Source organism: Bombus huntii, chromosome 15, assembly GCF_024542735.1.
Source record: "Bombus huntii isolate Logan2020A chromosome 15, iyBomHunt1.1, whole genome shotgun sequence".
NCBI lineage: Eukaryota > Metazoa > Arthropoda > Insecta > Hymenoptera > Apidae > Bombus > Bombus huntii.
In genome coordinates this window covers 9,104,484-9,118,562 of record NC_066252.1, presented here as the reverse complement: position 1 = coordinate 9,118,562, position 14,079 = coordinate 9,104,484, and the positions used below count along the sequence as shown (strand labels likewise).

The following is a 14,079-nucleotide window of genomic DNA, read 5'->3' as shown; positions in this document are numbered from 1 at the left end:
ATGTTTCGAAACCTACTACCAAACTAACGTACGCGCCTACTTACGTACGATATCTACGTACCACTTACCTACATATCCTTTCGAATATTCTTAAAGTTGCCGTTATGATTTGCATTCTGTGCCCGCTCGGAGCAACTTCCAGACTCGTTCCATCTCGTGAAAAAATGCAGCCTCGGAGAGAGCACAGATGGTTTTCGTGCAAACGCACAAACCGGCGAAGCGAAGCATTCGTCGCTCGACGAAGGAAGATAGCGAAAAGACGCGCGAAGAAATTTATTCAAAGGTCGGAGGGAGGGGGGACGAAAATTTGCCAAAGCCGGCATCTTGTTCGATCGGTCGAAAGCACCCAACAAATTACCGAGCTACATGCTCGGCAGCGATACCAAATGACATTCGTGGCCGAATGTTGGTCGCGTCTGGTTCCGCGTGATTACACAGTAGTATCCACGAGCGTAAGGGTCGGCTTCCTAATTCTCCCTACGAAATTAGCTATCCTGACAAGGCGCAGACCTTGACGATGGCTCATCGACCGGTATCCCGACACGGTTTTACAGCTTATGGTCATCGGCGGGCCATTTGCCTGTTTTTGAGAGAACGATGTCCAGAAGGCCTGACGAGACTCCCGCCAGCCGCGACCTTCTTTGCTGCGGCCATTGTAAACCGAGCTTTCCGGGCCCGAACGCCGGCGCCAGGCTCCGGGTTTACGACACGCAATCGATTTGGTCCTGTCATTAGTTGCTTTTAACGAGCACGGACCATCGTCCTTCCGTTTCATTTCCTTTCCTTTTCTCGTACACCGCACGTAGATACGAGGCTATGACTTGGCTTGCTTTTCTTCCCTTCGTTCGCTGTTGACTCGATGAAATTTCCAGTCGACAATTTCCAAGATTTTACTAAAAACCCGGGAAGAACGAGCGGCGAGATCTGCCACGTTCGCTTCTTCTTCTCGCCGAGAAACATTATTCGACGTTGCGCCACGTGTTTCGAAAAGATCGAGCAAAAACGTACGAAGTATAAGTTGTAGAGAAGTTGAACGCGAAGTTGAAGAAGTTGACGCGATCGTTCGCAAACGACTATCGCTGACTGTTAATTCGATAGAATTGAAAAGCTGTACATACGAGTACCCTTTACCCTTCTTAATGTTTCCTAATATTTCCAAATTATATGGATATTGACGGAAGTGTGTATATCCCGGGATTATTGGAATAACAGAACGATGAAATCGCTGGCTCGTTCACATAATCTTCGATATGGAAAAAAACGACATTTCTCGATTTGTAGTGTCTAATCGTTTTGTACACAGAGTTATCGATAATCGGAGACATCCTTCGCGTATTACGAATGCCGTGGAGAAATCGGTGCTTTCGGCAGATCAAAGACGCACCGCTTCCAAGGAAAAAGTATTTCCAGTATCGGACGCTCGATAACATCGCTGTTATCAGGTTGACGAATTGACTGACTGTCCGATAAGTGACAAGAATCTCATCCTCGACTTCGATCAGACGTCACGATTAATTCTCTGTTTTTTCTTTTTCTCTTTTTTTTTTTCGAACAGACAAGTACGTACTTTGGGTAGAGTCAAAGTTTCGGCTGGTTTCTCATTTATGTCCAATCATCGCTCGATTTGACGTAATAGATTGAACTTTGGAAGTATCGTACGACGTACTATTTCCTCGATATACTGTTCCTAACGAATATTTGTGGATTCGATTTGTTAATTTACGAATGGGGGGGAGTGGGTTTTTAATTAGGCGATTTTTCTGTTTTACGCGACAGGAAAATACAACGCGAAACGAATATTATCATTGCTAAAGAACTGCTAGAGCCAACAACAGTGCTAACAAATTAAATGTTAAATCGAACGTGTATATAAAGATAATACGATACGATTTCGTTTTAGATTTGTCAGTAAAACGGTGCCAGTTTCTTTCTACTTCAAATCTTATCGTAAGTGTTCTTAATCAATCGTTCGGAGATTATTCTTAGATCATCGAAGCAAATCGACTATTTTATACGTACACGCTGATGTATCTCATTAAAATGAACGTTACTCGCAGATACGCGAGTATTTCTGAATTTTCAACGAATAGAAATATTCTTATTTTCTCGTTACACTCTGCTTGATTTCTTCATTCCCATCGATATTATACATTTTCCATTGACAAAGAATTACGTTATCGAGATAATGAAAGTTGATGTGCACACAGAGCGAAAAAAGATCTCTGTTTCGTTTCTCCGAGCAACCGATTTCTCGAATTAGCACGAAGGAAATCCGATTTTCACGAAAAATAACGGATTTCGAAATCGCACGACGAACACAGATTATCGCGTTGTTCGCCAGATTTCATCGCTCTGGCAGACGGTTTAATTCGATATAGACGCGATGACGTCGAAAAAAGACTCGATTATCCCGAAGGTTTATCATCGCGTCAATGAAGTAGAAAATTTGAACAGGTTCGATGTAAGCGTTTCTAACATCGAACGAAGGAGGAGTTAAAATAGCATAGCGTACGATAATATTTCTATTTCGTTTTGCTTTTATTTCGCGGTACTACTCCAACGTAACACGTCGCTACTTCGTTGTATTTAGATTTTGCAGAATTATTTAACGGAGAATTAGCGTTTTCCATTTCGAAATCTACCTTTCTTCTTTCTCGTTACGATCGACTCTTGCAACAAGAGGCATCGTGCCAAACGTACGTTAGACATGTTCCAACGTATCGCTAGGAGTCACGATCGCCGTCACACGCGTCTTTTATTTCCTTTTTACAACGACTTCTCACTTTTTTTAACAACATTTTTTTATCGACAGTTTCGAGCAAAGGTGTAATTTGTTCTCACGGACTTTATGCGCAACGTGCGATAAAACGAAGGTACCTTCTGCCGTAAAACGAACGTCGACCTGATCAACGATTTTCAGAGCAGGAATTTCGAACAGGCCAAGAAACATTTTTATCCAGAGCGATTTTGTAGCTACGCGGTTATTCGTCGGAGTTGACAAACTCGCAGGATTGGAACGACGAAACGAGTTACTTTGTACGCAGCGGGGCGATGACTCCACGTGAAAAAATAAGGAAAAAGCTTGGTACAACGTTTCGTTCGTTTGATGCTTGATGTTTTTGAGAAAATCCACCTTGAAGATTCGACGAGTGTGTTTCAATTTGCCTAGTTCCGGACTCAACAAGAGCAAATAATTGACGGGGGTTTGAACCAGGTTCGGAGATCAGCGAAAAACGTGAAACGGAATTTGTCCGCAAGACGTTTTGGAAATGTATCATACGCGCGTACAAGACCAACTCGCGATTAAACGCGTTTAAACTTTACTTCCTCGAGAACGAAGCCTCAAACGGACAAATTTTATTTCACGTTCTTTGCCTTATTTCCTTGTACAACCTCCTGTGCATCGTTTACTCAGCTGTAGTATTTAACCGATTCGAAGTATACTTGACAAATGTCCAAACTCGATCTGCTCGGAAGAGCGGGCGAAGAGTCAGGCGAAAAGCTTCTATTCCATATTTGCAATTTGTTTGTTCGCGTATGATCACCCCCTTGTCCGCTTGTACTACGATTATCGCCCCACCCTGTATCGCAGATAGCTATATGTATACACAGTGTGGCTAACAAGTGTAAACGAAGCGTAGAGCAAAAGTATAAAAAGATACGAGAAGATAAAATAGAGAAAAGTGGGATAAAATATGTATCGAGAAGGAGAGTGACAAAGGGTGGCAAGTACGACTCGTCGATGCGTCGTTCGCTATTTAGAGAACGGCAGCGAGTCAGAGGGACGTCGGTCGTTCCGGTGAAACGAGGCGAAGGCATTGATTAACATTAAAAGCAAGGGCTCCTAGAGAGACACTGATAGATGTCTACGTACGCCGATAGAAAAAAGAGCCGGGCCTAATTCAATTGCAGGCCGCCGTTCCGCAAACACTCATGATAATTCAATCAAGCTCACCCCATCCAGCTATTCCTATTCCTCCCTTTGGACCGGCCCCATACGACCAAGGACCCTGGGCCAGAACGTTGCAGAGGGTGGAAACGGCTTATAATCTCCGTACGAGAACATCTGCACTCTAATCGGCTGATGATTTCCACCTAAACCTTCGTCTATCCTTTTCTAAGCACTGGCCGCGCTCCGTGACACGCACGGTGCCCTTCATCGGTATATCACGCGGTCGTCTACGAACATTTCCATCGGAGTGTTGGTCGTTTCACGCGGATTTTATCGTTTCTACGATTTGTGCAATTGTTTGTTAATTGCAATTGTTTTTTTAAATGATTCCTGAGAATTACTCGGAATGGTTTGTCCGACAACGAGCATCAGCCGGCAGTGGCCGCGATTTCTTTATTTAGAAGACGAGATCTTCTTCTTGCGTGGACAAATTTAAACGCAATGTCAATTTCGCGCATTCAATGTCGCCTGTTTATATTCACTCTCGTAGTCCTAAAAGTAGTCTTAGAGAATTATATTCAGAATTATATAGTTCCATCGTAAGACTGTCGCAGCGCTATGATATATCGTTCGAAGATTGTACGACGAGAAACCTTTTCTGTCGTTCCACGACTATTCGGTGAAGACGATACGCGTCCGCAGCCGCGCTTTCTTCGGATCGCAGCTTTACATTTCGACGAAATAACAATACGGAAACGATCATTTTTTGATTATCAGTTTATATTTATAGCAACGACTATGTGGTAATCGTTATTGTATCATGCAGTGGCCCCACGTGACTCTATTTCAACCTTTATAGATACGCTTGTTTACAAGTATTGCTGTACTTATCGTCGATATAAACTAGTTTAGTATTATAATTAGAAATCGTTATGTATTTGTACCGTTGATTATTCGTAATTAATTCAAAACTCGGTTTCTTCCAACCGTGCTATTCTACCATAACGTTTTTCGTTGCAGTTTTCTTTTCGAAAGTTCCAGTTTCTACACGTTGTGCGTGTAATTGTACCGACAACGTGACATAATCTTAACTATAGCTAATTGCATAGCCGAATCACCTTTCTTGGAAAAGGCAAAAGAAACTGAAATATATTTCGGCCGAGAAATATTCAAATTCTATATAGATACGAAATTTATTCGAAAAACGTCGCATTTTACGTATATGACATTTGTTTCAAAGTTATAAGTAGGTATAAGATTATTTTAACAATGTCACGCGAAGGCTGTGTCATTGGTAATTTGTCGCAACGTCAGTCGATGTAAATTATACGAAAGACTGTTTCGAACAAAGGAAACGATACAAAAGAAAGACGGTTTTACGCTTTTTTCCGTATAGTTACGTTTTTTCTTTTTTATATAAATAGACATTCCGAATATTTGCGACTCGATGAACGAAGATAATCAAATCTCGTTTCCGATTAGTGGAAAAAATTCTCTCTACGGTGAACAAAGATGAAACGATTAAAATAATTTTTCTTCCACTTTGACTCGTAAATCTCACGCTATTGAATATGTATTTTTCGAATTTTTATATTCATGACGATTACGTCGTTAACTTATCTAAACGATAAACAATAAATAACGATGGGAAACGAACTACGCGGGAAAGTGTACATAGTATATAATCATCGTGATATACGTACAACAATAATAACAAATAGGTACGTACTATTATATGTAATGTATCGTTATTGCCAATATATAGTTCGTTGATGCCAATTGATAGCACATAGTACATCGTTCACACGGAATATGCCGCGACAGTACATTATTTATGTTACGAGCTACGTAATATTACATCACACAGATTCGATATTGACCGATAGTATGCTATTTACAATGCAAAGTACATAGCAAATCTATGAAATACCTATTAGAATATAGCATGATGTTCGCATCTAATGCGAGATAATAGATATACTATTTATACTCTATGCTATATATAATAACAGATTATTGCGTAGTATGCGCTATTCAGTATTGATACTATACGCTGTACATATATCGATATGTTATTCACACCAGATAATGTACAACATGATACTTGTCATTCTAGATTCTAGAATATGCATTACTCGAGCCAGTCACTACGGTACGCATACCTTACCGAATCTTTTACTTCACCATCAATGTACGTTATAAAAATTTAATTTCGCGTCATTCCTTCGTTTATCAATCTACGTATTATGTGTTTGGTATCGGATGGAAACGAGACAGAGAGAGAGATAAATAGATAGAGAGAAAGAAAAAGAGAGAGAGAGAGAGAGAGCAAGAAAGGTAGAACAGAAAGACGGATATTTAAATATTTAAAGTCGACGTCAGGTAAAGTTATACGTGTCGGTGAACGGTAGAGAGATAGAGAAAGGAAGAGAGAGAGAGAGAGAGAGAGAGAGAGAGAGAGAAAGATTGAGAGAGAAATCGCAGCATTAATGTCGTGGTAGTTTTCGATGCATGGAATGCCGATACCGCGTAACTTTCAGGGTCTAATCATGCAAATGTATTAACCGCTAATTAAAATTGACGCAAGTTGCGTTCTATTCGGTGACAATCGATCGTCGATTTCTTCCTCTTGGCGTTACGCTAGACATCTATTCGATAGGACAATTTTCAGACTTCTTTGCGAGCTTTGTTAACGAGACAGAGGCGATTTAACGAAAGAGACGATCGTACGAAAAGTAGTATTAATCGAAAAAGTATTAATCGTTGCTAGGTGAAAATGAATATCCTGGAAATCAAATATACTCTTCGTTATTGATGTGTGCTTTGTTTGTACAGTAGTGGAAGTTCACGGATTTGAGATTTGTATTTATTCAATAAATTTGTACGCTTGTAATATATTGTTTAAATATGTTTTAAAGTTAATATTCGTTCACGCTTGCCAAATGCCACGAATATCTTATAAACGTCGTTCGTTACTTTTTCGTAGTACCGCAGGATGCCGAAGAAACGAAAATTCCCAGCGATTTTTAACTTGCAAGCGATAAAGAAAAGTAGAATAATACGAAATAAGTATTCGGTTACTTTATACATCCTAATAATAACCACTTTGCGATCGTCGCAACCGGTGTGTTCAACCGTCTTTTTCGACTATTCGCAGCGCACCAGAGGTTACGTCTAAATCAGACAGCCGCTTCTCCTTCGGCATTCCACGATACGCGTTTCGAGATTCCCAGCGTAGAAACTGGGAATTTTAACAGCCGTTGGTCTATAATTTCGGCGACCAGAAAATTGCTTCAAAGATTTATAACGGACGAAGCGCGATTAGAGCAGCTGGTTTCCAGCATTTTGAAAATCGCGTCTCTAGCGAAATCGGTCGAGGTGACAGACCGGATTCGCTTGAGTTTATTTCTGATTGCATCCGTGCGGACCGATTCGGCGGCCGGCTATTCGGCAGTTAAGTAGAAACAAATGAAGTGAATTCAAGGAATTCGAACTAACAATAAGACCGCGGTCTTTCGGGCTGCTCTAAATAGTTATTCGAAATCAAACGCTCGAACCGATCTCCTTTACCTCTACTTTAAAGCCACGTTTCTTCGCCCATCTTTTCCACCGCATCATCCGACGTTTCTTATCTTTCGCCGTTCAAACTGAAACTAAGGAGGGCAGATGTCCGAAAAACCGACCGCTGGAACGCGTCCACCGTTAAGAAAATCTGCGACACGCCTGGCGCATCGTTCACCGACGCGCGTGAGGTACGCGTTTCACGTACTTGCGTCTCTCGCGTTGTCGAATTTATTTTTCTCCAAATGGAAAAGAGTGCCCGTAAAAGAAAATATCGTACGTCTTGGAGCGTCGATCTTGTTCGAAACGCGCGTTTATTCCACTTGAATAAATTGGAGTAGAAGTTGAACTTATTAGCGCCCATCGACTTATTCATAAACGATGCAACAGCGCTGCCATTACGCGAGATAAACGTCTGGATGTAACGTTCCGCCAGGGTAATTACGATCGATGTACGAGATCTATAATCCTTGGTGAAACACGGAAAATACATGTTAAACAAGCTGGCGTAACACGACGTAACGTCGAAACGGTAGTAAGTTATCGTGGAATCGTTGTTTGCTACTGAATATTCTGCGGCTATGAGATCGTGTTAGCGAATTATCTGATTGGAGGATGCACGTACGGGGTCGAGTTTTGTCGATCAACTCTTTCAGATCTTAAACCGAATCGTTTAAACGCGAATCTGATTTTCTTTTTTCTTTTTTCTTTTTTTTTTTTTTTTCATCTTTCCTGTCACCGCTACGATTTTACGTCGCGTTACGGTAACGCGAGTCTTCCGTTTTTTAACCAGATATCTCTCGAAAGTTTATCGCGTTTGTATCGTTAGCGGACAACACAGGGAAACGACGCGTTCGCAAATTTTCTGCACTTTGTCCGAATTCGTCGAGAACGTAAGCGTTTCTAGCAGCGCGAATCTTAAGGCCATAAGAAAACAACGAACCATTGTGAAAGTTTCAGACGCGAAGACCACGGTTGACACAGTGGCTGAATTTTTCAACGGCGAGTGTAGTATAATCGTTGGTATCTCGGAGAAGAAACCGCGTTCGAGTAGTAAAATCTCGAAGCAGGGCGAATCGTTGGATCGCTAAAACGTGCGCGTAATAGAGGTTCCATTGTGAGCAAAATTAGCGATCGAAACTCTTTGTAACGTTCGTGCAAAAATATTCCGCCGAGCAACGAATCTGCCATTATTTTCAACCGTTATTCACATGCTGTCGCGTTAAGTTACAAATGGTGGAACGATAAAATTTCACAACCCTCGTTACCGTATCACTTTTCGTTATTAAAAATTACAACGCACGAAATTTCCACGGTTTCAATTTCGTGCATGTCACGAAGCTGAAAATTTGCAAATACGAATTATTCAGCAGGATCCCCATTTTATTTCGCGCGTTTCGCTAAATTGTTTTTGTCAAACACGTAAGGCTATTACGCGGACATGACAGCCACGCGAAATCGTAGAAAACACCGGGCCAAGCAAATTTGCGTCGGTGCATATTTTATACATAGCAACATGGGAAACCGGTAATCGGATTGAACGATGCCTGGCCTCGACTCGCATCAAAATTTCCGGAAAATATTCTAATTGATGGATCCCGGTTTCATTCGATATCGCGATATTATCTATACATGGATAAACGGATCGTCGCGTCGCTTCGCCTCGTACAACAACGACAATCACCGTCGATAAAACGCATTTTAATCGAAATAATTCTTCCAGGTTTTCGATCGCTTTCTATCCCGATCGTTTCACCGTGACTTCTCCTCGCCTCTTTTCGTATTCGTCCGAGATCAACGCGATTTACGGTCCTCCTGGTAATATCTCGCCCTCGTTTCAACGAATTCAAACGTTTGCAATTTCTAACGAGACCATCGCCCGTTCTTTCGTATTTGCGCAAACCTTCGTTTCCAGCATTTTTCGTGTCGAGATTATTAGTCGTATGAACAGAGGAACGCGTGGATAAATTGTAAAGTAGACAAAATATTTTAACACAGAAGCGTAAGTACAAGTGGAGGAATATAATTTGAAGTGGTCCCGATCCGCGCGCTAACAGCGTTACCCTATAACTGAAAGCCCCGAAGCGATCGTCGCCTGTCTACTGCCTATGGTCTGCCTTCGTTCCAGTCTATTGTTTATACGCTGTCGATGACTTCAGTGCTTGAGAAAACTGCAAAGACCAGATGTACAGTTTTCCTAGAGACGGTGACCACTTCGACATTTCGGCTAATTGCAAAGGGTATCGAATCCGTAGCTAGCAAGGCGACCACTGACGTTGCTATTTAAAGTTCAACCACCGACAAGTCCAGCCTCCGCTGTTTCCTTGCCGAATACCGAAACATTCCTCGCGTCGGTACTGCTCCAAAATCGCTGACGATTCTTCCGTGAACGATCAGACTCGAGGAATGGCATCGCGAACGATCGACAACGTAGACGAGCCAGCGTACTATCGCGCTGTCGATTCCACGTTCGTAACTTACGAACGAGAACTATCCAGACGCAAAGTCGATTTTCTAAACGTCTTTTCAATTTTCAAAAACACCGGTACTCGTGAAACTAGGAAACACGTCGGAATCGACGGGCACGGGATAAAGTTAATCAACCCCGAACGAACATCGAAGGAAATTCGTCGCAGCTCGATGGCAAAGTTTCGAGCGACGCGCCACGCGACGGCCGGTTGCGTTGCGTTTCGTTCGATTCAGCCGTACGCGAATTCGCGATCTGTTTTGACAATTTCTACGTACGCTATTAGAAAAGCGAACCGTCGCTATTTTGCCGGACGAATCGCAACGTTTCCACGACGATGTACGCCATTGAACGGCGACAGGGAAATGTTATTTCGCGAAATAATTTAACAGTGTTGATAATTCGTTAAGCGCGATCAAAGGACGTTAAGAATAATCGAAAGCGATACGAAGCTTGTTCTTTTTTCGAATGGAAAACTCGCAGCCAGAACGTAAGCAAGACAGGTAACAGGCTCGTATCGTGACGATTTGGTTCTATCAAATTTGCTCGTCGTAAGCATTGCACACGAATAATTTATAAATTTTATTTTATTGGAATTTTACAAAAGTACGAGGAGAATGCAAAGGGAAAATCTTTGACCCGATCTTCGTTACCAAATTACCGTTATGCGACGCATTATTTTCACGTCGTAATGCCCGAAAATGAATAACGCGTACTATTTGTTTACCGTTGTATTTTATCCGAAATCTTTGAAACGTCGAACATCGAGGGATTCACTATAAAAAGTTTCAGACGATGGTTGCAAACGTTTCTAATTACCGCATAGCTGTTACTTCAACGATACGATTATTACTATGCATTTTAGTCGTTTCAACGAAGCTACGTATCTATGTAAATATTAGAGAAATCACGATCGATTTAGCGTTTGATGCACCTTCTTATCGTTCCAACGTGTCTTTGAATTCCATTGGTTGTGCTAAAATATCGTTTAGCCGCTTTATTTTTGCAGCGTGACTCGGTTATTTTGCTGTTACAGATTTTCAAAATAGGACGAAGGTTACAATATTAACGTAGATCGAAGGACAATTTCAGAAGCCCCGTTTCAACGAACTATTCAAATCTACCTAGATTTTTCTTTTTCTTTTTTTTTTTTTTTCCTAATTAGTCGACCACGCGAAGACGAAGCGAAGAGCAAATAAAAGGTAAAAATATTCAAACAGTTTGTTGAGATAAAAAATTGCGCAACCTGTGTGTAAATGTATCTGTATAACAAATTTACAGTGATATCGCATCGCGCATTGACCAACAGCGCATTTAAATACATCGAACAGATGGTATTTTTAAAGCTATTTCATTTTTCTACCAATCGTAAATAAATCGCAAGAATCTATGGCGTAATCCGAGCAAATTATAAAAATACGTTTGATGGTATACGTACTCTGAGAAGTGAGGTCACCGGGCTCGTCCTGTATGTTAACGGGTGAGATTTTCACTGACCTTGGAGGGCCCTGAAGGCTGAGAGGCCCGGGCCCTCCGGCAGCGGCCATCCTCTGCATCGCTGCACCCCCGATTTCCATCGCTCTTCCTGCCCTGCGCACCTCTCTCGACGATTTTCGAGCAATCTTGAGGCCTTCGTGCCAAGTACGACCGTCGGCCGTACTTACTTTTCTATACAGAATTTGACTAAAGTCTCGACCTCGACGTTCGAACCGACTCTCTCTTCCTTCCCGATCAAGTCCACCGAGGGAATCGTCGACTCGCGAAACGAACCGGAAACCACTTCTTTTTTTTTTTTTTTTTTTTTACAAAGTTACGACATTCGATTCGTTGGTTGAACGACACACGAATTCGTTCAAGAACGAATATTTCCAGTCTGCGCTCGAGTCCAAGGTATTCGGACGAATCGGCTGCGTTCTGACAAAATTCAGTTCAGTTTCTTTCGCTTCTGGCCCGCTTTCACCGATCCAGCAGCGTCGTCCGGTTGGCAATTGCACGTGTCAGTCGCGACAAATATTCGTAGTTTCATTCTCGAGCATTTCCACCGGCTATCGACAGAATCCGCCGCAGAACAACCGTAGTAGCTCGTGGAATTCCTGAAATTTCACGTTACTCGCTGTGTCTCGCACTTTGGTTATCGCGCGAATTCCCTCGCAGCCATGTTGGTCGTGGAATTTCGTTTTCACAGCCACTCGTCCACGGAACGAACGAATCGAATCGGGTTTGTACGGTTTCAGCGAGAAGATTCGCATTCGCAGCGATAGCTCACCGGAGCCCACGCCATTTTGCGATCTTCCGGGCGAACGACGTCCTTTGCATCTTACCCTGGTCGATATTTGCCCGCGATTCTCTCGAAAACGATTACTACTACCGAGAAGCACAGATGTTATCGGCACAAATTACTTTTCTCGATAAATTCCTTGGGCGTTTGCGGTATCGTCTGACGGGTATTGCGATCTTCGATCCTTCGAACGCGCTTCTGTCACATAAACATTCTGTCACGTAAACGTTCTGTCTCTGCGTAACTCTCTTAACCAGCCGTTGAGACGGAGACGTTGTTCCAATATCGCTACGCGGATCACCGGTCCAGGCACCCCGAGACTCTTTACTCCGTCGATTTCGTGCCACGGTAAAGAATCGTTCTTCGTGGACCTACGGCTCGACCGAATCCGAAGTGTCGTTTAGTCGATCTCGTGGAGAAGTCTTCCGGAGCGGAAGGTCGGTTGTGCTATCCCATTAAAGAGAACGACGAGCGTGGTCCGACAGAAAGTGCCGAATGCGCGGCATCCGTCAGAGACGAGAAACGTGGAAAGTGGCACGTGTGTGCAATTATTATTTCCTTATCACTCGCGGCCGACAATGACGGCGTTGATCGTGACGACGAGCAAAAAAAAAAAGAAAAATAAAAAGTATATACGCACGAGGGAAAGGGGATGGAAAGGAGAGAGGGAGAGGGCTCGAGGAAGAAAAAGGAGGAGAGAGAGAAAAAAGAGAGAAAGAGAGGACACGTTACACGACGCAACACCAACGAGACTGACGGCGCGGGGCCCTAGGAGGCACTGACTGCCGGTTAGGTTCCTATAGAACCCAACCTAACCAGCCGATGCCCCCACCTTCGAGGTCGACCTTTTCGACCCCACTCCGATTTCAGTCCCACCACTCGATCCGCTCATCCACGTCCTATCCGCTGGCGAGAATTCGAGCCTCGATTCCACGCCGACGTCGAGCTATTCGTTCTCCCGGTGGAGTCGACTCTGTCGCTTCCACGCCTCCTGGGGGCAGCTGTGGGACACTTGGCCGGCTCGAGCCGCCAACAAAATGGCCGACAGACCTAATCGATTCGTACCTACCCTCTCCTCTTCTTTTATCTCGCCTCTTTCTCCCGTCCTCTCGCTCTTGGCTCTCCTACGTCGACCACCACCGCCACCGACACCGCCGCCACCACTACCACCGCCGCCGCCACCGTCACCGCCGCCGCGCCTGCCGGTCCTCCAGCTTCGCGACCGACCGATCGCCTCCCCGACTCGCTTCTTCTCCGCTTCTCTACGCGATACTCGTTCAAACGGCCACCAAAAGATGCTACGCCGCTGTTCGCGCAACATCGTTTACTTCGTCAGTTTCTGCCGCGTACGTCCATCTCGCGATTTTTTCTTCCACTTTACGATTTAGACTGGTTCTTTCCACGGGTTCGCGAGGCCCGTTATCACCGCCGAGTTTTCACCGCTGTCTACGCTCCCTACCTTTTTTATACGTCTGCCTGGTCGTTTCCTGTTTTTTTTTTTTTTTTTTCTTTTCTTCGTTGAATTTTCCTTTGACGTTCGTACCGTTCGCTCTTTCCCGCGGAAAGATCTCGGTACCGACGAAGGTTTCGTAGCTTTTTGCTTTTAAACGAGTTTCTTTCTTCTTCTCGTGTTCTTTGCCGCGCGATTGCGAATATCTTACCGTTTTATCGATTCGCCGCGCGCTTTCAATCCTTTGTTTCCCCGAGCTGTTCGAACGCCCCGGCTTTCCATCCGTCTTCCTCGTCGCTCGTGTTTCGTTCGATCGTACGTTGTCGAATTTGATGATCGGTGCGCGTCGCTTCGAGCTTCTTCGTACGAAATATTCGACGAATGTAGTTCTCCTCTATCGAAACGTTGAACATCTTTGGCCGAAAGTTCGC

At 43.5% G+C, this 14,079-nt stretch overlaps 1 protein-coding gene across 1 annotated transcript in view; it reads right to left on the bottom strand.

Moving 5' to 3' along the window:
* The window catches only part of LOC126873916 (insulin gene enhancer protein ISL-1), a 34,480-nt gene extending 21,489 nt beyond the window's left edge, over window positions 1-12,991 (bottom strand). The window contains exon 1 of the mRNA XM_050635286.1: window positions 11,359-12,991. Within this exon, the coding sequence (XP_050491243.1) occupies window positions 11,359-11,497 (139 nt within the window). The 5' untranslated portion in view covers window positions 11,498-12,991. The remainder of the gene's footprint in view (window positions 1-11,358) is intronic.
* Between the last annotated feature and the right edge of the window lie 1,088 nt (window positions 12,992-14,079).